At 39.9% G+C, this 24,685-nt stretch overlaps 1 protein-coding gene across 1 annotated transcript in view; it reads right to left on the bottom strand.

The window, feature by feature from the left end:
- tle2b (TLE family member 2, transcriptional corepressor b) overlaps positions 1-24,685 on the bottom strand; it is a 53,221-nt gene that overhangs the window by 4,417 nt on the left and 24,119 nt on the right. Inside the window, exons 5-19 of the mRNA XM_055164438.1 lie at positions 18,961-19,023; positions 18,050-18,124; positions 16,516-16,696; positions 15,399-15,415; positions 12,430-12,570; positions 10,790-10,843; positions 7,133-7,297; positions 6,872-7,022; positions 6,319-6,488; positions 5,750-5,826; positions 3,964-4,213; positions 3,326-3,573; positions 2,949-3,096; positions 2,454-2,604; positions 2,135-2,211 (exon numbers count right to left, since the gene is read on the bottom strand). Of these exons, the coding sequence (XP_055020413.1) occupies positions 2,135-2,211; positions 2,454-2,604; positions 2,949-3,096; positions 3,326-3,573; positions 3,964-4,213; positions 5,750-5,826; positions 6,319-6,488; positions 6,872-7,022; positions 7,133-7,297; positions 10,790-10,843; positions 12,430-12,570; positions 15,399-15,415; positions 16,516-16,696; positions 18,050-18,124; positions 18,961-19,023 (1,968 nt within the window). The remainder of the gene's footprint in view (positions 1-2,134; positions 2,212-2,453; positions 2,605-2,948; positions 3,097-3,325; positions 3,574-3,963; positions 4,214-5,749; positions 5,827-6,318; positions 6,489-6,871; positions 7,023-7,132; positions 7,298-10,789; positions 10,844-12,429; positions 12,571-15,398; positions 15,416-16,515; positions 16,697-18,049; positions 18,125-18,960; positions 19,024-24,685) is intronic.

Below are 24,685 nucleotides of genomic sequence, written 5' to 3'. Positions count from 1 at the left end.
AATTTGAGAAACTGAATGAAGAGAGAAGAGCGCTTACTTTCTAAACTAAGCATCCTGGACAAATTATTAAGAACTGCAGACAGGGCCAGTGCCTTTGTGGTAGTCTGCACTCTATACATGTGTCAAGGTTGTAAGGTTGTCAAAAGTTTCAAAAATCTGATAGTAATTGACACTAAAACTAGTATCAAAACTAGATACTCATTTGAACAAGTATCAATACTGAAACAATCACATAAAAGAGAACATTTGACCTTTCCTGAACAGTTTTATGAGGATTTTCAGCTAGTTCAAAACCACACGGTATTTTAAAGAAATGTAAAATTTTATTTTGTGTTGGCAATGTCTATTGTCTAAAAAAGATCATTGTGGTATTGAACGGTATTGTCGGTATCGAGCCTATTCCTATCAAAATCAAGTTTGAAATTTTAACATCATGACAACACTACTAAGTTGCCTTTGTTTTTAGGTAGTTTCATCCAATATCACCATCCTGTGCTATAAATACAACAGAGAGCAGGTGCACTGGAAGTTTGGCGATGTAGAATCATAAATCCTTTTTTTCACATTCTCTTTTCATTAAGTATTCACACATGTGAAAGAAAACGAACTGAATGCCATTGTTATTTGGTCATAAAAGCCGAATATTCAATCTCCCTGCGTTGCTAAGGAAATCTTAAATAAATAATGCAGCATTAGCATTACTGCACATAAAGCCTATTTTAGCCAGGGTGATAAAAGTGAGCTGCAATAAAAGAAGTAGTAAAAGATAATGCATGATATAAAAAGATGATGAAAGGAGGAGAGTGAAAAATAGGACAAGAAAATACAAGGGTGGAGATAGATTAGGGAAAGATATGAGGCACAAAGCGAAGCAATGGACAGTAAACAGAGGGGGATGAAATGTGCATGGGACAAAAGCTCCAAAATATGTAAACGAGTAACAGAGATCGAGAGGGAAAGAGAGAAATGGGGAGAAAGAGCAGAAGAGAGAATGAGAGAGAAAAAAGAGGAGAGAGAGACAGAGAGAGGGGAAGAGACAGAAAGAAGAAGAGAGAGAGACAGAGAGAGAGAGAGGAGGGTGCCCGTATAACATTGTGATGAGTTTGGCACAGGGAGACTCTTGGCATTGAGATAACAAAGCAGGATAGCCAGCATTCTCTTCCCAGTCTGCCGGGAGACGGGATCTGCCAACCCCACTGCCCACACCAACTCCAATACAACCAGCACACACGCGCACACTCAGCACATCTATATGTCTTCTGGGGACATTACATTGACTTACATTCATTTCCTGGAGACCAATCCTAACTTAAACCTTTGATTCTACTTGCCTAACCTTAATGTAAACGCTAACCTGACTTATTTTCATCATTTATATCTGCACTTAAATCATGTTGTTGATCTAAAAATAGGATTCATGTCACGGGGACCTGATTTTTGTAGAGTGGGATTTCGGCTCTCTAATGGGATTCAAATCTTGTGGATCCATTCATTTCAAAGAACCCTTCAAAATATTGCCTCTTTTAATATTTATTTATATGACAGAAGCCATTGTGAGAACTAATTTTAACAACAAATTAATCACATAAATGACCAAGGCTAAGAAATGATTCAAAGTAAGAGTGGAAGTGTGTTTACCCATTAAAAGTATGCATAATCTAAATAAAACATTGCACTACAATAATAATAATTTAAAAACTAACTGTTATTATGATACCATGTTGTAGTACAAAGCCGTCACTCATATTGCCTACTTGGTTTCTGTGCTGATTCTTATGCTGGATCTGGGTTAATCAGTGTAAAAATGCATAAAAATCTGAAAGAAAACAATTCAGTTCCAACTGTTCGCATTAAGGAACCGTTCATAAGAGCCAACTTGCTCACAAATGTCACATCACTAGTCACCAGGGAGGCAGGTTCCTGTGTGCACAGATTTAGTCCCCACAATGTTGCAGATACCCTCAGACACATGCACACTGCTTTGTTTATTACACCTTCATTTTTGTATGCCGGAACAGGAGGTAGCTTTGACAATTATTCATCCTGGTTAAGAAGATGACTTTGCTGTTCCCAAAATACAGACAGAATATATTTGTAAATGTTGTATAAGCATTATTAAATACAAGTTTCTCACCTGGAATATGCTGGCTCCATAAGGTGTCCTCCATGCATTCAACAGATTGTCTTTACCTGTGCTCACGAACCATTTGCCTGGTGAAACAAATTAAGTCCAATCTGTAACTTTTATAAATCAGATCAGATACAAACTAAAATGTTATTTTGATATCTCACTAATTCCTAAGGCTAATCAGTAACTTCTGTCATTGTAAAGAAGTCAGTTCAAGCACTATAAACATAACTCGTTTGAAGACTTCTTAATGAAAGTCAATGCTGAAAACTAGTTATCTATTATCATTTGTTCAGTGTACAGGTATAGTGATTTTTGTACGTACCGCAGTAGGCGAACTTTAGAGAGAGGACACAGCTCTCGTGGAGGTGCAGCTGGTACTTGTCAGGTTTGGAGACATGAAGGACTTCCACATTACTGCTCTCCATTCCCACAGCCAGCCACTCACCCGTGGGACAGTAGCCCAGGGAGAAGATCTGCACAAGCAAAGCAGGCCAAAAGGGGGCGTGAGATAAGAATAACAACAAAGACAACCACAACAGGAAAAGAAGAAGGGAGAGTCAATGATCAAGTGAAGAGATAGAAGTGAAAACAAAAACGCAATAGTGGAGGAAGGAGCAGAGGGGATAGTGGTGATGACAGAGGGAGGTGCGCTTAACAGGGCTAGAGGAAATATCAAGATTAAAAGAGAGGGAAAGAATGAAAAAAAGATATAAAGAAGCGGACGGGTCGGTACAAGGTGAACTATGTAAAGCACTATTTCTAGACAATTTAAGTGTAAAAAATGCATTAGTTTTGCTGCTGGTTGGTGAGTGCACACCTGTGAGGTGAAGTCGTGCTGCTGGAGCTGGCGTCCCTCTCGGAGGTCCCAGCAGCGGACAGTGTTGTCCAGTCCGCCCGTCCACAGTTTGGTGCCGTCATTAGAGATATCAATGCAGCTCGCTCCATCTGTGTGGCCCTGGAACTGTCTGTGGGAAGAGACATAGAAATACTTTTGGTGACACACAAATATCTCCACATGCTTGACTTTGTTATTCCCTCCTTTCTTATCTAAAATCCTCCCCTGACTTTTCCCTTTGTCTTTTTGCTGCTTATTAAATGCATCTCTAACCTGCCACCATTCTACCTCCCTTTTTAGTAGAGCCAGAACCAGTATCTTTTCTATAAATAGTTTGAGTTTGTCCTCTCCTGTCTCACCTGACGAGAGTCTGGTTGTGCAGGTCCCAGACCACGATGTTGCCGTCACTGCAGCAGGAGAAGCACACTTTGTTGTCAGGGGAGATGGCCAGAGCGTAGCAGGCAGGAGCAGATGACGTAAGCTCCGCCTTGATGCGAGGAGTGGGTGTGGCCAGATCCCAGATGGACAGTGTACTGGCCTCACCACCAACTATTAAAGTTCGCCCGTCAGGAAGAATTTTACAGGAACGAATGTAGTTGTCTCGGTTCTAGTTAAAAGACAAATATTAATAGTATTATCTTATGTCTGAGACAAATAAAATGTGTATCTCAGGTCTGGGTCTAGAGTTGTCGAAAGTATCGATACAAATCAATGCTAAAGCTAGTATAAAAAAAAATAAAATTTGATTTTGAATCGTTTTTAAGGTCCACATGGTAATATTAAAAGAAACTGCAATTCTTTTGTGTAAAAAAAAAGTAAGGAAAAAAGTTTATTTTTTTAAAATAATCATTGTAAGTTAAGATAAATATATCGTTTCATAATATTTCATAAGCTTAATATAAATCTGTAGTTTTTGTGGAAACTTTATGTTGGAATGCAATATCTGCAGTTTCTTGTCCCTGAAACACAAACCAAAGACCAGTCCTCTTATCCTCACCAAGCAGTCGAGCTGTGCCATGGGGCTCTTGCTGCCCGGTTGGCTGATGTCCCACACCTTGACGCAGCCCTTGCCTCCGGTGTAGACATGGCGGGTGGAGGTGCTGATGGTGACCGCACACACCACCTCTCCGTGACTCAGGGTGTGGATCTGCCGCGCATGTCGAGGGATCCCCGGGCCCAGCAGGGCATCAGGGGGGAAGGGCACAGGCTGCATCTGCCCATCTGCACTCACATGGAACGAGTATGCTCTGGAAAGGTGGGCACAGTGAACAGGTAAGGAACAGCAGTATAGGCAGAAATTCAATAAGGAGAGACACAGGTCTATTACAACAATTATTATATTGACTTAACATTGGAATGATGTTTTTTGGGGGTCAGTATTTATCGTGTGTACGATTTTTACAATGGGGAAATGTTTGTTTATTTTTTGGCTATATGATAAGATTTAAGATGTAAAAAGTTTAATTAATAACTTTTATGACTCATTACAGATGCAAACTTACATTAAGTGTTTAATTCTGCTATTTATTTACTGCAGTTCATGTTTACCAATATTGCACATTTAGAACAGAGGCATGATGCTGCTAAAGGGTTATTGAGTCAGTGGCATAAATTATTGTTTAATGTTTATATTAACTTCAAAATTTGTTATCGTGACAGGCCTAGAGAGACAAGAAATGACAAATGAACAAGGTGCAGTTAAGATATTAAAAATTGGATGAAGGAAAAGTATTGTGATAAACTTATAAAAGGTGTTACACTGGTGATGGTTGGAAAGAACATGGAGAGGCTGAGGTGGCTGATCATGAACACTGCTGCGGTGGGGGTTGTGGCTCATGGCTGCTTTGCATTTTGGATGATAGAGGGGTTAGAGAAGGCCTATACACTACTGCATATATAGAAAACGTCTGTTTAGCTGTGCATTCTTCATGAAGTTATGGCACTTAAATTTACATAAGGGCTATAGGCTATACAGTATATGAACAGCTTGAGATGTGATTTGTTAAAAACCTAACAAGATATCGCTAAACAGCAGCAACAAACATGCGAGTGAAAGTATGAACCATGTAGGAAATACATTCTTTCTGTTGTTTCTACTTGATAGGAATGTAAGTAGTAGTGATTAAGATTACTAAGGAACAGAGGTAAGGCATGTTTAGCCAGAGTCAGTGTGCTGTTGCTAATGGCTGATCAATACTGTAGCCACTGGAAGCCAAGGCAGTGTTTTGATTTCAAATTAGCACTGCTAGAATGATTTGCTACTTTGCTGCGAATGACATAAACAATGCTTTTCTGGAACAGGCAAGATGTGTGTGATTGATTCTCTATGTAAACATGCATAGGAGATGCTATACTGTAATCGTGTATTTATATAGGCCAGCCACAATAACACTTTTTGAAGCACGATATAGTGCTACAGAGAAATATCACGATATATCACGAATAATACTGAAATTACTTTGTGCCACTGATACAATAAAAATAAAGCAGGATAGGACCATTTTTTAAAATACAGTATTATTAACAAGTCTGAGCTACAATAAATAAATAGCAGGAAGAACCAATAATTAGTCCTGAAAGTGACTTTTCATCCCTTTGGTCTTACCATAATACATAAAAAATAGCAGAAACCTCCACACTGTTGCAACAAAAATATGCAGATGATAAAAATTGTTCTAGCTATCATATATTGAATGATAAGTTGATATATAGTAATTATCATGACAGGCCTATTTATATAGAAAGCTTACTTGCAACCATGTTATTTTTTTTTTAATACTTACGGCTTTCCTCCTGAAGCACCAGGTAGGGAGGAGGATAACCCAGGCGCCCTCAAATGAGCTCGAGAATCATAAGCAACCTGAATGACAAATATATTAGTCATGAATCAAAACATGAATCTAACTGTTTTCCATTACAGAGAGATTTGTAAAGTAGTACACTGTATCTTGCTTTTTGGTTGAAACAAGAATGGCTAAGAGGTTGCTATACTGTATGTGGTGCAATGTGTACAGACAATATAAGTGATGTTGTGAGCATTTCCCCAGACAGGTGACATGGTGGTGAATGAGGCTCTGCAGTGAACATCCTGCCCTGAGGCTCAGGTATGTGGAAGTCCTATGGGAGCTGTAGCTGCCTGTACAAGCTTCAACAAAGGTGAGATTGTTCAAAATATAACTCCACACAATACTTCAATAAAACAATGGACAAACAAAATGGTCCTATAATCCTTTTTATGCTGAACTAGTTCAGATAAAATCTGAATGCGAGACCAATGGCTATATAAGACCAATAAATCTTTTAAAATCAACAATTACACACAAACTTAGATCATCTGACTGCCTCTACTCACCATCGGGCTCCGTGAGTAGGCACTGGCTGCTGCACTGATCTGTGGGGACAGAGTCAAAGGCCCTCCAAAACCTCCTGGACTGGCCAGCTCCCCATTGAGTCCTGCGTGGGACACCACCCCAAAATGAGCCGGGTATGAACCAGGGGGTACAGACATGGGGCTGCGCAGGGCTGGGGCAGGGCACAGGGAATAGAGAAGGAAGGAGGAACATCAAATCACTGTCACAAAGGAAGCAACTCAAAGGAAACTATTTCATCTTTCAATTCCTTTTATCTAGAGAGAAAAGTAGATGATATAATCTACAATAACAATATCACTAGTCTAGTCAGGGTCAGGGTCACCTTCATGTTACAGTGTCAATGAGAAAATGGGAAAATATAAAGGCTCAATGATTGGCACAGAGGACAGGGGAGTTCAAGGTACAAAACCCATTGTATTACAAGCAATAAAGCCAGACAAGTGCATTTATCTCTTTTATCGTGTGGTCAATGAAAAACAGTCTAGTGCATCTTGTTCAGAAGTGTGTTTTAACATGTAACCCGGAGGCTCTCACCGAGCGGGTCAGCAGCTGAAGCTGCTTTGCTGACCAGGCGAAGGCAGGACGTGCTGGGACCAGGAGCTCCCGGGGCCCCTGGAGTAAGAGCCTCACGATGGGACGGGGAGGGGGTACCTGACTTGGACAATGGAGACTGCGATTTGTCCATCTGCACACAAATATAAAACAAAATGTGAAATTTTCACAGAAAGACCTGGAAACACAGAGGGGCATTTTAATGTATGCAGGTGAGTCCATTTCAGGAATGCCTTATCTCACCTGTGCAGGGTCCTTGGCCTTCCCGGGGGTAGGGCTACGTGGGTTTGGGGTGGTGGGGGCATCTGTGCCTGAGGAGCCAGGCATCTCTTTCCGAAGAGTGGGGGCCCGGTCTAAGCCGTTCCCGTGTGGAGAATGAGGAGGGCTGCCTGCTGGAGAGTTTGGCTCCTGAATGAATAATAGGAAATAAAAGGAAAACAAAATGCAATGCTTTTAGTTTGGCTCATTCACCCTTGAAGCATTTGGAGCTCATGGTAATATGGTCTTTGACAGTTCCACCACATTTTACTGTGTTTCATATTCACAAAGAGATCCTCAGACATGTCCTTGGGATGGCTTTTTAAAATCCTTTTATCTTGACATTGACATTTTCAGTTGTACTTATTTTGTAACATATGATATTTCAGTGGCTCCTTATGACACCAATGTTTGTTTGAGAATTTTATTGTCTGACATTGCTTCCCCTGCCCATCTGTGTTGAGTTTCTTGACCCAGCTTCAGCAGCATTCAGCATTCAACATGTAGTGGAGATGGAGACCAGAGATGCTTAAGTGACTTCAAGAGCTTCAATGTCAGTGAGTAGATTCAAAGTGCACAAAATATTTTGTCGAAAGACACTTCACTTACCTTGCCTTGTATGTGGTGTGTGTGAGAGTGATTGAGAAGAACTTTTTTTACTGAACAAAATAGTGAAATAAAAACAAACAGGAATATGTAAAGAGGGTTAATACGAACACTTTAAGACCAAAATGACAATGCTCATTGCAGCAGTTACAGACACAGGGACGACTATATTCTAATGCAAGTCAATGGGAGTCAGGGTCAGTAGGAGCCAGAAGAGTCCGCATGCAAACTTCATATTTGGAGCGCGACGGCTCGTGAGTTAGCCATGTCCATCAATATATACAATATATTCTCCAAGGCAGCTGTGACTACAGAAGTAGCTTACTACCAGACTGTATGGACTGAATGAATAATGCAGTGCTTTGAGAGACATCAACAAGTCTATAAAGTGCAAGGCATTATTATTTTAGGTGATGACAAATAAGCCTTTGTGAATGTGTGAATTAATACTCAGACCGCAGGGGTGGGCTTTGACACTCATCCCAATAATCAAAAAATATTTAGCAAATCTATGAAAATAGTGCTAAAATGTGCTTTTGTTTTTAGTCTCAGTATTGAAGCTTACTTTTCAGTACAATTTGCAAACTCCTTTTTTGAAATAGCATTCACAAATTACCTCAAAAGTTTGGCATTAAATTAAGAACTAGCTGATTGGAAACAGCGCTAGAGAATTCACCAGAGACCCTCCTGTTTATTTTTCCATTACACACATTCTCATTCTTTTCTTGTTCCCAATTGCAAGGGTTTTAAAATCATACATGGTCTGCCTCAGCCTTTGTATGCAATATCAAAAATAGGTTAGATAAGACCTATTTTGGCTCACTGCATAAAATCCTGAAAATATTAAATAGTCCATGGGCATAAAGGGCTTTGCATACATTAAATGAACAAGACTGTGGTTATCTAATTAGTGAATGGAAGTGCAAAGGAACACACTGAGGGGAACTATGAAGACAAAGCCAAAAAACTGAAGATGTTTTATGATGCCGCTTTGAAAAAAAACAAAAAAAAACACTGATTGATAATGAGTGTAATAGCAGTTCATCTTGCTCATACAGAAAGTGCAGGAGAAAGCTGTATTAGAGTAGTACCTTCTGACTCTGTACACACTCTACAACTCAGCTCACACAAACCAAGGTTACTACACCCCATATTAAAAGCACTAAATTAAGCTAGTCACAAAATACAACGTTGAAAGTGTAGAGTTGAAACAATTACCCAAATAAATTATATAAGACAGTATAATTAAAGCTTTGGATTACAATTTAGGGGTCATTCTCTATCATTTAGACAGAAGTGACATATACAGGCAGAGTTATGCAAAGGACAAAAGGTGAATCTATTGTCAGACATACACTACCGGTGAAAACTTTGGAATCACCGTCTCAATCTGTGTTTTTTTTCTATAGTTTACAGAAGACACCAAATATATGAAGCAAAAAATATGGAATTATTTAGTAAAGCAAAAAAGTTAAATAATTCTACTATTTATTTTTTTCTATATTTAGTAGAGTTATTTAACTAATTTTTTATGTTACATAATTCCATATATCTTACTTCATATATTTGATGTTTTCTGTATGTATATAAAAGGTCAAAAGCAGTAAGCATATAGAAAAAAAAAACACTGACTGAGACAGTGAGTCCAAACTTATGACTGGTAGTGTAGGATTACCACTGATACAGCCTACACAAATATACAAGTTCAGCTTTTTAAAATGTTTTTCTTGAATAACTATCACCAAATAAATTACATCCTGAAATAAATAGTAGTAGTGATAGTGTTAAGGAAGGTAGATTATCAAAGCAGTAGTAGCTACTGTATCTATCAAAAACTATACTATCTAGTTCCTCTATTGGACTTGACCACACGAGGCATCCTTCTCCTACTTGTCACATATAACTTTGATTACATTTTTTGTTTTTTTTTGTTTTTTAGTTTTGGTGGTTACAGCGTAAAAAAAAATTGGCTCTAGTCATTATTTTCTATTTATTAACACCAACTTGGCAACAACATGTTTACCTAATAAGTTTATTTCCCACTCAGTAACAGGTGCCTGCTTTCACTGGATTCTTGCTTCATTCATGTGTGGGCCATAGTGTGTCAGACTTAGGTGGATAAAAGGTATTTGTAGGTATTTTGTGAAGCAGCTGTGTGGAGGTTTTGCACAAGACCCTAGCTGTGTGAGGGAGAGCAAAGTAAGAGTTTGTGAGTGACTAATATTTTTATCCCACAGCGGAAAGAAAAAGTGAAAGGGTGAGTTAATGCTGAGGTGGAGGCTGCTCAGGGGAAAAGAAGATATAAACTATAGCATACCAATGTACATAGCTAGACCTGAATAAATGAATTCTGTTTATTTGTTTCACATAGAGATAAAAACACATATTGGAGACTGCAGATTGTACTGCATGTGGCTTAAGCAAAAACTTAATAATCAATATTTTAGTGAGAAAACAGCAAATGTAATTGACAACTTGTATGTACTGGCATGCTTTGGATTGAAGACTAAAGGGTCTATATTGTGCTCATTTTCTCATTTATGTTATAATGTTGTTTCCTCATCAAAAACATAGCTGGAGTTGTGTTTTATTTCATTCACAATTTTTTAACAGAGAAATCTTGCATATTGAGGCTGTGTTCTTGTCTCAAAAGGAAAACAATCTTTTCCACTTTGTGATGTCATGTGGTAATGCAGGAAGTGCTCCACATTGCCTTTAAACTTCATACAATTTCACTAGAATCATTTGAATTATTTCAGCCCTACTAAGCAAAAAGGTAAAGGTAGCTGTTAACTTGAAAACTAATGCTTCAGGACATCACAAGGTGGAACAGGGCATTTTGAGTTTTGGAAATGACTCTAACTCCAAGTATGTTTTTGAGAAGGTAACACCACTGAACATGGGTTAAAGCTCATAAGAGTCAATTTAGCGCAATATAGGACCTTGAATACAGATAAGATACCAACAGTGAAGAACATCAATGCTATGCTTATTTTGGCTTACTATAAAAGGCTATATTATAAATGTTACGCTTACTTCATTTGAGACATCCACCACAAGGTTGTCTTCACTCTTTTCCGCATCACTGTCCTGAAAAAGAAAAGTTCTGTGAATATATATTAGACTAAAACTAAGCTTTTTTTGTTGGCAGATGTGGCATGTACTGTACCTATACACACAGAATAATAAAGAAAGAGGCCCACGCACAAGTGAGCATGGATCAATATGTCGATATCCTCCTGCCTCTGTCTGTTCATATACAACATTTAACACATACGCACACCATACACGCCATACACCCAAACATGGCTCTTCACAGAAATATAAAAACACTCTCCTCCGTCCATGTCACTCTCTCACTCCTCCATCTCTCCCTCTCTTAGTTTTTCTGGGGTGAGAACGATGGCACTTAGTTGTCATGGCAACTGAGCTTTGATGTGATCATGGCCTGATATTTCTATTGACATCGGTGTAGAGTGACATCAGCACCTAATTATACCCAGCCAAAACAAGGCTATGTGCATAGTCCAAAAGAGAAAATAGAAAGGAGAGAGGGAACAAGAGCTGGCTTAAAATGAAAAGAAAAGAGGAGTGGAGGATTTAGGCAGAGAGAAAGAGAGAGAGAAAGAGAGAGAGAGAGAGAGAAAGAGAGAGACAGGGTGAGGGGGCAGAGAGAGAAAAGGAGAGTGAGTGAGATAGAGCGATAAACAGAGAGATTGAGAGTGATAGAGAGCAAAAGAGAGGGAGCAAGAGAAAAAGAGAGAGAGACAGAAAGAGAGGGAGGGACAGAGAAAGAGAGATGTATGTAGACCAGAGCAAAAGGCAAACAGGGAGATAGAAGGACTGTAATGCGGTTTGACAGAGGAAAAAAAATAAAACATTGGCAAAGTGGAAACTATCTGTGCTTGTTCTCACACTGGACTAATGGGAAGATTTGAACTGCTGTTGCTGATGCCAAACTGTTTTAGCTGGAGGCCATCTTTGCAGACAGACTCCCACTGTCAATCAATCCCCAAGACTGCAAACACACAGTCATCTAATTCATTACAGCTATCTGCCTTGGCTGTCTTTTCTTCTGGCATCACATCGCCTCTGGCTCTCGGCTCTTGCCTATTGGACCAATCCAAACCAAACACAGCTCCAGTTGGCCCTGGGCCCCCACACCAGCGTGCCCTGAAATGTCACAGGCAATGTCACTGTCTGCACACATCCCTCATGTCCAGTGACAACTTGTTTGGTAAACAACACAGTCAGAAAACACATGCCTCACATTCAATTGTTTTTCATGGGATATTTTTAGGTCCTCTGTGACACTTTTTGGCTGAAGATTATTGTCTCGGATTAATAAACAGAAAGCCTAAATATCAATATTTTGTTTAGTTTTGCATAATGCTGCTGTGTCACTGGGAAAGACACTTCACCCATCTTACATTAGTGTCTATTACAGTGGCTGAATGGTCATGGTCAGCGGGGGCCAAAGAAGCATCACTTTCATCAGTCTACCAAGGCAGCTGTGGCATAACCAGGTAGAGAGTAAATAAATTATGCAACGTAAAATGTCACTAAGTGAGCAAAAAATTTAATATAAATCCAGTGGATTACAATCCTTATTATTCTGTAAAAAGGCAGGAGTAAATGACTCTACCTCAATGCAAGTAAATAATAGAGATGCATACATAAGAGTGTGGAGGCAGGGACTCCTTGTCCTCACAGCGCCTCCTCTTGGCCTCTGCTGCACCCTGAGAAGAGCTGTACCCTCCAGACGGGCCCTGGCGCTCTTCGTTGGGCTGGCTGTCTGTCGACGACACTGATTTACTCTGAGAGGCAGAGGAGACAGAACATTAGCTTAAGAGTGGGAAAATAGGCCAAATAGATAATTAAAGTCATCATTCTACAAGGCCAGCAAGTTAGGCATAATGTATAGTGACACACATAGAAACATGCACAATCTGGAGACGTAAGCTTTGGTAAAGGCCATGATAAATCAGACGGTGACGCTCCAAAAGTGCACATACATGTAATTTCACACACACATACAGGAGGAAGAGCAGACGTAAGCAGCAGGTTACAGATTACACACAGGATGGCCTATAAAGCTAATTAGCCCTCCCCCCTCGACACCCCAGTCTTCATGTAAAATATGGCTCTCATTAATGGGTAATAAAGCTGTGCCGACATATTTACAATACAGCCCGTGCTCGAAGCAGTGGAGAAAACCCATCAAAGCATTGCGTTGTTTAGGACTGAGCAGGGGCCAGGGGTGCGATGGGGGCCACTCGTTATTGTGGGTCCCTCGGTGGGGAGTGGGACAGTGGACTTTAAGACAGCAATGACTCAGACCGGAAAGAACAGACAATGGCCATCACTGTGGTATTTCCAATAGTCTCTTGTGTCGAAAATGTTGCACTGATTTGCTACGGTTCAAAGCAAACCTCAGACTCACAAAAGGAACATTTTCCTGGAGTTTGTGTTTAGCAATTAAATTATGCTAAGGGTTTCATAGCGGGCATGAAGAGAGGAAAAGGGAAGTTAAGCCAGCAGCTCTCCTAAATCATTTTCATTCCGTAATAAAAGCCAGAACAAGGACTTGCTACTATTTTAATATAATTCTGTTAAAAACTATTTGGTATATATTTTTAAGTGTCCTTGTCGTAACCTTGCCCCCTCTCTGTCCTATCAGTGGTTACAGTGATGAAAGCCAGCCAGTGACAGAGACACAGATGGGGGGGGGGGGGGGGTTTCTAGTGATCTAAAGGACACACACAAACTGAATTACAATCAGACCATTAGCTAACATTTAATGTCCATTCAATTAAAAAGGACTTGAATTACAGTGAGAAAAAATGAAAATATAGAAATGTTTGCTATAAGTCTTAAATGTGCATTGTGTAACTTTTCTGGTGGAAGGCCGGTCACCTTCTTGTTTCTATAGCTACGTCATTGTTCTGCCTAGAATGTTCCACAGTATGACATTAAACAGCTATGCATTACATTTATTCTGTTACAGGTGGTTTTATAGCTTAAAATACCTAGAAAAACAGGCATTCTGACTGTGAGCAGGGTTGCCTCTCCACAGATCTGACCTGTAACTTGGTCTGGTTTGGTGTCCATGAAGACAGAAAGGTTTAATACCTTAGTATGAAACATTCCAGACAAAGCTATAACATTTCCATGGAAAAAAGCATGTGAAAAATGACACAATATGTCTTTAAGAGTTGAGTATCAAATGTACTTAGCTGATCAGAATTCCCTAAAACTATGTGTCTCAGGTGGGATAAACCCAGCACAATAATGGCTGACAAACAACCGGTCACAAACAAGTTCCCTCTAGAGGCAGTTCAGATTTACCAGTCCACTAAACGCATGCAAATTTTGGCTGTCAGTGAGTCCTAAAGTGTCAGACTCCACTATATGTACAGATCTAAGCAGGCCGGTGGTTTAAAAATGGGTTGGGCAATACATGTACAACAGAAAGTAATGGGACCCTGTGACAAGCTGCAAATTTGGTGAGATCATTATGTTGTGAAGACACCAATTTAGCTTTACCTACAGGTTGCGTTCATGCTCTAGAATTTGATGCAATAACTCCAATGGAGGGAATGGGCCTATATAACACTGAGAGATTTACAGTTTTTGAAAGAAATGAGTGCAGACATTTTTTTTATTTTATGTGGATAGACCCAGTAATTACAGTGATATTAATCTATAAATCAGGTCATAATATCCACAATCTGACAGCAAAATCTACCATGAAGTTCTGACCTGTCCTCCAGCTCCATTTTAGTATAGGGATTACGTTATGTGGCGATGTCATGTGAACGCAACCTATTAAAGCTTTAATGTGTGCAATAATAAAGATAAAAATTAAACCTAGGCTGTAAGAAAACTATGATATGATTTTTTCCTGAGGCTACTCGAGTCACTTTCACAGACAAACTGGTGATCTGGGCAGAATTTGTCATTAACTGTCTCCTAATCCTCTCTCTTGTTCGGCAAGTCTCACAGATTAGACACATTTGTTGTGCCAATAAACAAACCGTTGTTCATCCATTTACTCAGATTGTATTTTCTCTCAGATAACTGTCAAACGCTCAGGCTCACATGTTACAGTGTTGGTGCAAACCTTGAATGGCTCAAGGTTAAAAGCAAGAATTGAGCTCCTGTGTCATCAAGAAGCTGTTTGATGACATGCAGCAACTAAACTAAATACAGTAGAGGTTATGTCTTTATTTTATTATTATTTTTAGCTTTAGTTTATTATAACCATGCTATAAATTGTTAAAATAAAAGGATAAAGACTCTGGGTCCTACATGTAGAGTTCAAAAATGTCATGTAGCCACTTTTCAACAGTAAAAACCCTGTAATTGAAAATCTGCTGCCTGTTACATTGAAATGCCACTATGAAGAGGTGGGGCCTTTCAGCTCAGCAGTTTTGAACTGAAAATCAATGGACCCCGTCTTATTATCGAACAGTTTTAGATCAGTGTTGCCGTTTACAATGAACAACATGTAAAATAACAATCTATGTACATTGTAGCTTAATACTAAATGTCTGAAAAAGCATAATGTGTCTTTTTAATGTCATATGCACAAACAAATGATAAAGAACTTCATGTAATATTTGGGGGTAATTGTGTTACTCACCCTACTGGGGGCTCCCTCTGGGACAGGCAGCCAAGCCAAGTTGATGAGAGAGAAGAAAGAGGAGAAAGTTTGACGTCAGTCCTGATAATAACAACAGCTATGGCCAAGGTTAGGCACAGAACAGGGCCCTCTCTATTAAAGACACAGAGGGTTATTGTACTGGTCTCAGACTGACTGGGCTGTGCTTCCCTCTATCAGCACACACTATTCACACACATGCACAGTAGGCCTCACTGAACCTAACACACAAATATGAGAACATTGATGACTCCTTATAGCTCCTTTCGCTCCTCTCCTCTTTCTAAACCCCCGTTTTATTCATGAGAAAGTCTATCCTGGCCCAGTGCCAGAAATAGAGAAGAGATAAGATTTTTTATTGAGGTGAAAAGAAGTTCATTGGGAGAAAGTCGTCTGAATGTTCAAGTACTTGTGTCCATATTAGGACCGCGCAGCATCCCAAAGGTGTCTGCAGTGAGAATTACTCATAAATTGTCTGTGTCTAAATGTATAGGACTGATTTGCATTCATGTTCTGAAATGGTAAAGTGATTTACTTTAGCTGTGCAGCTGTTTGGTGTCCACTCCAAAATGAAATAAATTCTGCACAAGTTAAAAATGCAGATGGATGTGTAATGGTTTGAGTTTGGATCATTTCCCAGAAAGTGATATTCCGGCGCACAGAGCTGAACCTGTGAACGCAACGCCATCTGAAAGATTCCATAGTGTAATTGATTCTCAATACTCATGCATATGTTGCTCTGGAAACAAAAGCTTACATCAATACAATGTTAAATGCATGCAGATTGTGAGGTTGAAAGCCTGTGGAAGCTAAACCTGTCAACCTTCCTTTAGTCATCAGTTCTTCATAGCAATCATAGTTATTCCGGTCTTGACTTTCACTGGCGCAGGTGTGCTATGTAACTTTTATGGCGGGGGGGTGTCAAAGCAATGACATTTCCACAGAGCCAAAGAGGTGGCAAATTCTCCATTAGAAATGTTACATAGTGAACCTTTAAGTCACTGCAAATCGCATTTATTTCTATACTTCTACAGTTGTAGGAGAAGAAGCTCTTCTTGAAAGTATTGAAAGTAAGTAAGTTTTAATAAAAAGTTGATACCTCGGAGGTGCTCTGGGTCCAGGTGGTTGCGCTCGTCTTTTGAAGCCAGGTGAGCAGACACTCCCAGGGCACCCGTCAGTGCTAGGAGACCTGAGCCACTCGCACCCAGGGACAGGCCTGATGGGTGGGGTGTCAGGGGGATACCGGGGGCGTGGTGCGACAGGTGCTGGAGCTGCTGCTGCTGTGGCCACAGGGGAGACAGGAGGTGGGAGGGGAGAGGGAGAGAGAGGGGGGAGAGGGGGAGAGGGGGGAAGGGGAGAGGGGAGAAAAGGGGAGAGGGGGTGTGGACCGCGGCGTCGGGAGAGGAGGGGAGAGGGAAGAGAGGACAGGATGGAGGTTAGAAAGTATGTGATATAAGGGGAATGAATGGTAAGAAGTAAGCAAGTGGAAAAACAACCAAAAGGCAAAGGGTGGTTGGAAAAGAAGAAAAACATAAAATACAAAATGAGAGTAAGACTAGAGATTACAAATGAAGGAATGAGAAAAATACACAAAGAAAATGAAAAGACAAAACGCAACAGTACTAGATAAAGAAAGGCTATTATCCTGAGGGGAACACTGTGATGTGTGGAGGCGCTGGGCTGTGTCAGACACGCACACACACACACACACACACACACACACACACACACACACACATACACACATACACACACCTAGGAGACGTCTGTGTTTGTAGTGCAGAGAACAAAGAGCTTTAAGTAGACAGTAATGTGATCAGAGCTCTGACAAGAATCAGAGAGTGCATCACCATCACAACTGCACCTCTACATGCACACTACACACAAATACTGTATGACTGTGGGCTACAGATAAAATGTACTAGTATATGTAGAGATAGGGGCTTTGAAGGTGCTGTGAGGGCTGTAGCAACTCTTTAGAAGACTTCACAACAAGTTCCTGGGTGTAGGTTAATTATGGTGAATACTACAATGCTATACCAGAACTTTTTATACGTGTTTATAAATCCATCGATCACTACTTTTACATGCACACCAGGGTATGTATGTAAACCTGGGAACATCTATTGAGTTGTCGTGATTCAAATGTCCCAGATCCCATAAACAAATATGGAGAATTCCTTTGATCCACTAGGTTAAAAGTGAAAGTAAAAAGTACCAGGTTTTCAATGTTTTTAATAGAGCTGTGGAGAGCAAATGACTTGTGAGTAACGCAGTTTCAAGCTTGTCTGAAAAAATTACTTACGTACATAGACTCTCTGGCACATCTCTTAGACCCTCGTTCCTACTTACTCTTTGACCTGCATGTACATAGACTGGGACTAGAGTGGTCTGACCAGTTCTCACAAAATCAGATTAAGTGCGCACTAAGAGTTACCTGTGCATGTAAACGTAGCGAGTGATCTCCTACAGTTATAGCGGTTGAGGGTTTTTCCGTCTCTCTAAAGCAATAATAATTTTTCACTCTCAGTGTGACCTATTTATTGAATTCCCTCCATAATTCAGTAAGATTACAGTAGTAAGACAAGTCCACGTGTGTTAATGTGTTAGAGAGGAGAATAGCAATGACTCACCCCAATAATGGCATTAAGTTCTGCCATTGTGACCTGCTTGGCCCTCTCCACAGCCTGGACCACCTGCTGTTGGTGCTGCAGAGACACACAAAGTCACACAGAATGAAGAGGTTATATTGCAGCATTTATGTTTAGAAAGATCTAGAACTGTGAAAATAGATTCAGGGTTTTGCAAGAGGATGTGTAAATATCAACACCAGGTTGAGTAAGCATCCATTCAGAATACAAAGAGGCACATAAAAGAGCCCGTACATGTATGCTCAAAGACACACAAACGTGTTGTGTTTGCACTAAACCCCAGTGTAATCAGTCGCACCAACGCAAACATGCATGTGTGCCTTTCACAGTGCACCGCCCCACAGTCAATATTGATCGAGCTGACAGAGATGTGGCATTTCCATCCCTAGGGGGCGCTCTCATAAGTGTAGGTTCACACAAGGATGACATGTTTGTGTCCAATTATGCTGAGATATATATATATATATATATATATATATATATATATATATATATATATATATATATATATAGTACTGAGAGTGATTTACCTATAATCCAAAAGCATATTTTAAAAAGTCAATAGCTGATGGAGAAATCTTTGAGCTACATTTTAAAGATGTATAGGCTACCTTTAATATTTTTTGTGGAAATAAATCAATAGCTACAACTTTCTGTGTAATTACACCAGGATATACCACCCTGAACCTTCCATATAAGTGTACAACATACAATGCAATCCTAATTGCAGGCCAACATGACACAAACGGTTGTAACGAGTGCTTCGACACCGCTTGTGATGTGTGTGTGTGTGTGTGTGTGTGCGCGTGTGTTTGTGTCTGATGTGTGATGTGTGATGTGCGTGTGTGCCTGCGTGTGTGAGTGTGTGTGTGCGTGGCAGTGGTGACACTTACCTCTTGAGAGAGGAATGGGATGATCTGAGCACAGATGGCACTGAGACGCTTGACGATCTCCGCCTGTGACGAAAAGAGAGGAGAGAGACAGAGGGATTCAAATGATGAAATATGATGAGAACACAATAATGAGCGAAGCATATGATTGTCTTTACGTTACATCAAGTTGTATTATGCTCTGTAGAAATGAATGGCAAGTTTTTCTGTATAGATTTTTACATATATAATGTAATTCCAGCTTGTGGCTTTTTGGAGTCACCACAGTAATGATCTACTTATTCACAAGCTGTAGTTTTAATATTAAGCTTAACACTAGATACTGTTCCTGATGCAACCCACTCCACTTATCTATGCTGTACTTACTGCCTGCAACAAATATTCATGGCTTTCAACGTCCTGTTATAGGTAACATTTTGAGGACATTTCACTATTCAAAAGAGATAATAGTTTTGAATTGTTAATTGTTATGGCAACACTGCTAATTACGCTATTGTTATGATATGTTTTGCCTCACATTAACAATTTCGGTAATAACTGACAGGATACAGTTTTGTCTTAGACTTCAAGGAAAATGACAAAAACCTGCCTGGCATTATTCATCATTATTCATACGCCTGCCTGCTTTCAGACCATCACACAAATGCACACACAAACGGAAAAAGCCCACCCCATACAAACACATTCACAAACACGCACACACACACAAATCCATACAGCATCTCTGTGGTGTGTCTAATTCTATCAGTGAGTGCCCTCAGCCTCATTCTGTTCTGTTCTTCACTCAGCCGTTCACACAGCAGCTCTCACACTGAGCCATCATTACCCTATTCAAGCTTCCTCCAGCTCCTCTGCTCTGTCTCATTTACTCTTGTCTTTCTATTTTTCTATATTACCACTGGGTCTGGCATTATAATCACCTTTTACTTCTTTGGTCCTTTTCCTCCATCTGTTAAGCTGTTTATTGTTATGTCATATTCTGTTTATTTTATTTTCTACACATGAATTAAGATGTAATATGCCTCCAGCAGTAAATACAGTTAAGATATGGTCTTATAAAACATTATGTTCTGCACTAGTACACATAGAGTTAACACTTTTGCAGTAAATATGAAGTAGCCAAGGTCATAAGCAGCGAGCAAAATAATATATTAAATACAGTTTATTCTGTAGTAAGATGTGTATTTGGTCTGCAATAGACAGAATATTACCCCTGTGCCGGTTTGGACACTACACTACAATTTATTTATGCTATTACGAGATGGGACCAAGAGAGTCTGTCCACTTCTACATCCCAGAAATTTTTCAGCATCATGAAACAGGTCCTTTACGTATTTTTGAGCAAAACATTCTATATTATGAATGACAATCTTTGATGTGATCATTTCCTGGATCAAGAATATAGTTTCACATAAAACTAGAAAAACATGCAGATTTTGATAAATTATTTCTTATTATGCAGAAAATGCAGCTAAACGTGTGTGGCATGACAGCAGAGCAAGATCCTTTCCTGGACATTGATGTATGTTAAACTGGCCAATCAGATGATGCTTTTTACTGCAATGAATCAATGTAGTGATCTGGCTGAAGCAGCACGAGCAGAGCCAGGTGCCACACAAAACGAGGGAAAGTCTCTTTGCACCACAGTGCCAAAACGTCACCATTATGGAGAGCTGGCACAGGTTGGCTGGATGAGGGGATGAAGCGTGTGGAGGGGTGAATGCACGGCCAGAGACAAAGGAGGGAAAAAGGGAGGGAGGAGGGGGGGTCAGTGAACACCTGAGAGCTCAAAGACTGCCAAGTGGCATCGGTACAGAGGGACAGAGAGAGACAGAGAGGGGAGGGGGGAGGGAAAGAGAGGTAGAGAGGTAGAGAGGGAGAGAGAGAGACAGCTACAAACAGAGAGAGTGGGAGAGAGAGATGGGTAAAATGGAGATGAAGGGGGAATTTGTATTTCCACTTTATCCATTAAAATTACAAGCACTTTGTCACAGGACACAGGAATAAAATGTACAAAGAATACAGAACTTCTGTAACATCTAAAAAATGTCTTTTTCAATTTGACAATACATTACAACCATAAAGGTCTGCATAGGCATTAGGCCTATGAAAGGAAGAGACTGTGTGTGCACAATAATGAGCTGAATAAAAGTGTCCTTAAAATTCACAAATCATGCTTCATTGGATGCTGAAACTATATTTTAATTAAACAACAGACTTTAGATAATCCAGTGTTCAGAGACATGACATAAAAGATACATATAAATAAATAGTTAAATCTAGTATACCCAGGGCAAGAAGTCTCACATGGGTCCCCCCCTTTAATATAAATTAATAGGAAGGAGGTCCAATTTTGGGACCCTGGGGCCCGGGTCAATTACCTTGTCCATGTATTCACTTACAATACATAAAGGACATGTCTGGTTGAAACACAACTTCTTTATAATTAATCAAGGGACAGTACAGAAGTGTTAATAAACACACAGAATATGGCCGAAAATAAGGACAAATCCTCAATAGCTTCTTTATTTTCTGCATCTCTACCCACAAGTTTAATCCATAAAACACATTATTCTAGGAAATACTGCATAAAGATCTCCTAATATAAAGTACAATTAGATCAACTGTGTACAAGTACTTACCCTCTTAAGGCATACTGGCTACTTTTTATTTGCAAATATTCATTCAGACAGAACTTCGTTGTGAATTAAAAAGGTACAGGACAAATGAGTTGAACTGATTTTATACTAAATTGGTTTAAGTCTAGACTGGAGAATACAGTCATACAGTCTTGTCCTGAAATATTGACAATTAAAACATGACAACAGCAGAGCAGTGGAAGCTGTTAAATTATTATTAAATCTTGCAGTAATTGAGTACTTTTGCAGTATAAATTTTAAAAAAATGTATTAATCAGTTAAGACTAGAATTAAGCAAGTATTTCACATCCTGCAAGTGTAATGTGCACTGGTATTAAAAGGGGGTAATTAGTCGCCTCTCATTTGCATATTGCATATTCAATTGGAACATTGTGTGAACCACGTCCTATGTCAGATCAGTGCTGTGTTTGGTCTCCCAGCATAACAGCAAGCAACAATGATCATGTTGCCAATAAAGCTTTGGTGAATTTGAATGTGATCCATGTGGGCAGATTGGCACAGGTGCAGGGAGAGCGTGCCCAGTGAGGGTCTGTGCCAGCTCGGCTTCAGAGCAGAGCACGGCCAGGTTTGTGCAAGAAAAATGACACTTTTATCTTTCATATGCAAGTCCCAGTCTGACCAAATAAGAGCATCATCTACTCTTAAACCATGAGCCATAACTCTGCAACTATCAATTAACCAATCTAATTACTAAAACAATAGCTGCTATTCCTTCGTCAGGTCCAATTTGGAAACACAGAAGGCAATCCTAAGCAGAGCACTCAACCCTCAGAGGTGAAATTCCATAAACTAAAGAAAATGCGTGCCACAGCAACAATGTGATACATGAAGTTAATAAAAGATGCGCAATGTCAGTTTGTTTCTGTAATAAACCCATTAAGTCTAATTTAGACTTGGGGTTTGTAAAAAAGTCTTGTTTCCATTGTATCACCAAGAGCATGCTTCTCAAGAAAATGCGTCCCAACCTAAAATAAATAACTTAACTCAATCATGTGTGTCGACATTTGTTTGAAGTGACTTTGGGATTTGTGTTATATAAGATACTTCCAGTTATCCCACTTCTTTAGTCTTATTATATATTTCCGACAAACTAATCACCTGCTTATTGTCTCAAGCTGCTTTGCTTCGTTTCAAACTCCTACTGTCTCCAACACAATCAGCCTCCTGCTCTCCTCTAGTTCCACACTGTCTAAGTTATATTTTTCCCATAGTGCACTTGCCCTTGCTCTTTTGCTCTTCGCTCACTCTCTCTTTCTCTCGGAGAATGGCCTCGCCACACTTTTCTTTCCTCTCTCACTCTCTTCTCCCTGTTCCCTCGCTCCTCTGGGCAGGGTGCCAGCTCCTTTTCCCTGGCTCTGAGCCAACTGCAACCCCCTGCTCCTTCCTCTCCTCTATCCCCCTTGCCTTCTGATTGATGGCCCCACTATTCGGAAAGAGAGGGAGGAAGAGAAAAGGAGAGAAAGAAAGAGAGAGACTGAGGGAGAGAAAAAGAGAGGTGGGGAGGCAAAGAGATAGAGGATATAAGAGCAGCACACAGAACAAATTCTAGTGTATGCTTAAGCTGCATGTGCACGTAGGCAGACATGGCCTCCACGAGCACGCTCCTCAAATCACACAGTGAAAGAGAGAGAGGCAACAAGGGCGCACAGAGAGGCAATCTAAACAGAGCCAAGCACACATACGACGGCTGTGTGCAGAGCAAGCACAGCCCCGCAAATACACATCAACAGACTCACACACACTCACACACGAGAAGTGGGTTTTCCTGTGTTCGAGGGTATGGTGACTACATGGAAACTAGGGGGGTGATAAAATACAAAGCAATTTACCGTTCTCAGACGCGTGCAATGACACTATCTTTGTCAAAGAATATTTTATGCATAAAAAGGGAAGCCAGTGTCACATGTATTACTAATTCAGTTTGCATTGGGTTTTTAAAAATTCTTCTTAAATGTCATTTTAAAATACATTCATTACAGAGGCACTGTCCACTAATTATGCCATCTTTTGCTCCCATGTTTACCACAGGCAGGTTGCAAGTGCTCACATAACCGCAACCACCTGTCTCACTGGTAACCATATGCACATCAGATAAATAATGCATGACAAACAGTTTTAAAATATAGCTTTTAAATTTGAACAATAAAACATGAAGACATATTCAACATATATACAAGTTTTGTTTTTTTTATACATTTGAGGCAGCAGGATATCAAATGTACTTTAATTATCAAACTTTCATTGCTCTGTTAATTATTGAGTCTCGCATGAATTTATAGTTAAACTACTACACACCATCACTCCTCTCTCACTCCACACTTTCTCTGATATTACAGAGTTATTAGTCATACTCACACAGTGCCAGCACACCAGCTGCACCGACAGACTGCAAACAGCCTAAACTCATGTTGTTCACTATGCAATCAGCCTCAAAGTAGTCAGAGTTACAAAGAGGACAATATGCACATGTGTACACAAAGGCAGGGATCCTGGAGATACGTTACACATATGGAGAAATGTGTCAATGGTGATGACCAGACACTCCCTTCTACATTCTGTTAGAATCCAAAAGGGTGTCACTGAAATGTGGAAGATAACTTTTCTTGAAAATTCTCATATCATTCAGAACAAAATATATAACTTTTACTTTAATATTAATTGACATCAATAACAGTTTACAGATTTTTTGATTGTTGATTCTATAGAAATCTGAGCTGTTTTTCTGTCTTAGTGTTTTTTTCCCTTTTTTACATGTAAACTGCCATGTTGGTTTTTACCAGAACAAAGCATGCATCTGATTGGTTAATCACAAAGCAGCTTTGAGGTTTGTGCGGAAGCCAAAAGCAAAGCACCAAAGTGAACCAAAACAAAAATGGCGACGTCGACAGACGCACTTCAGCCTATTTTACCGGCAATACAGACTATTTTTTTTTTGTGAAAGCAGAAGGTAAGCACTTTAAGCATTTGAGGATGAGGAAGAGGTCTGTGCTTTTCTCTAAACTGGATTTAACAAAAGATTGATTTTTGGCGCGTCCCACTGTCGGGACGCTTGGACACAAGGTTCAAGT

Source organism: Boleophthalmus pectinirostris, unplaced genomic scaffold (genome assembly GCF_026225935.1).
Source record: "Boleophthalmus pectinirostris isolate CB_2022bp ecotype Guang Dong unplaced genomic scaffold, ASM2622593v1 HiC_scaffold_7, whole genome shotgun sequence".
Classification (NCBI taxonomy): domain Eukaryota; kingdom Metazoa; phylum Chordata; class Actinopteri; order Gobiiformes; family Gobiidae; genus Boleophthalmus; species Boleophthalmus pectinirostris.
Note: the sequence above shows the minus strand (reverse complement) of the source record. Positions and strands in the feature narration are given on the sequence as shown.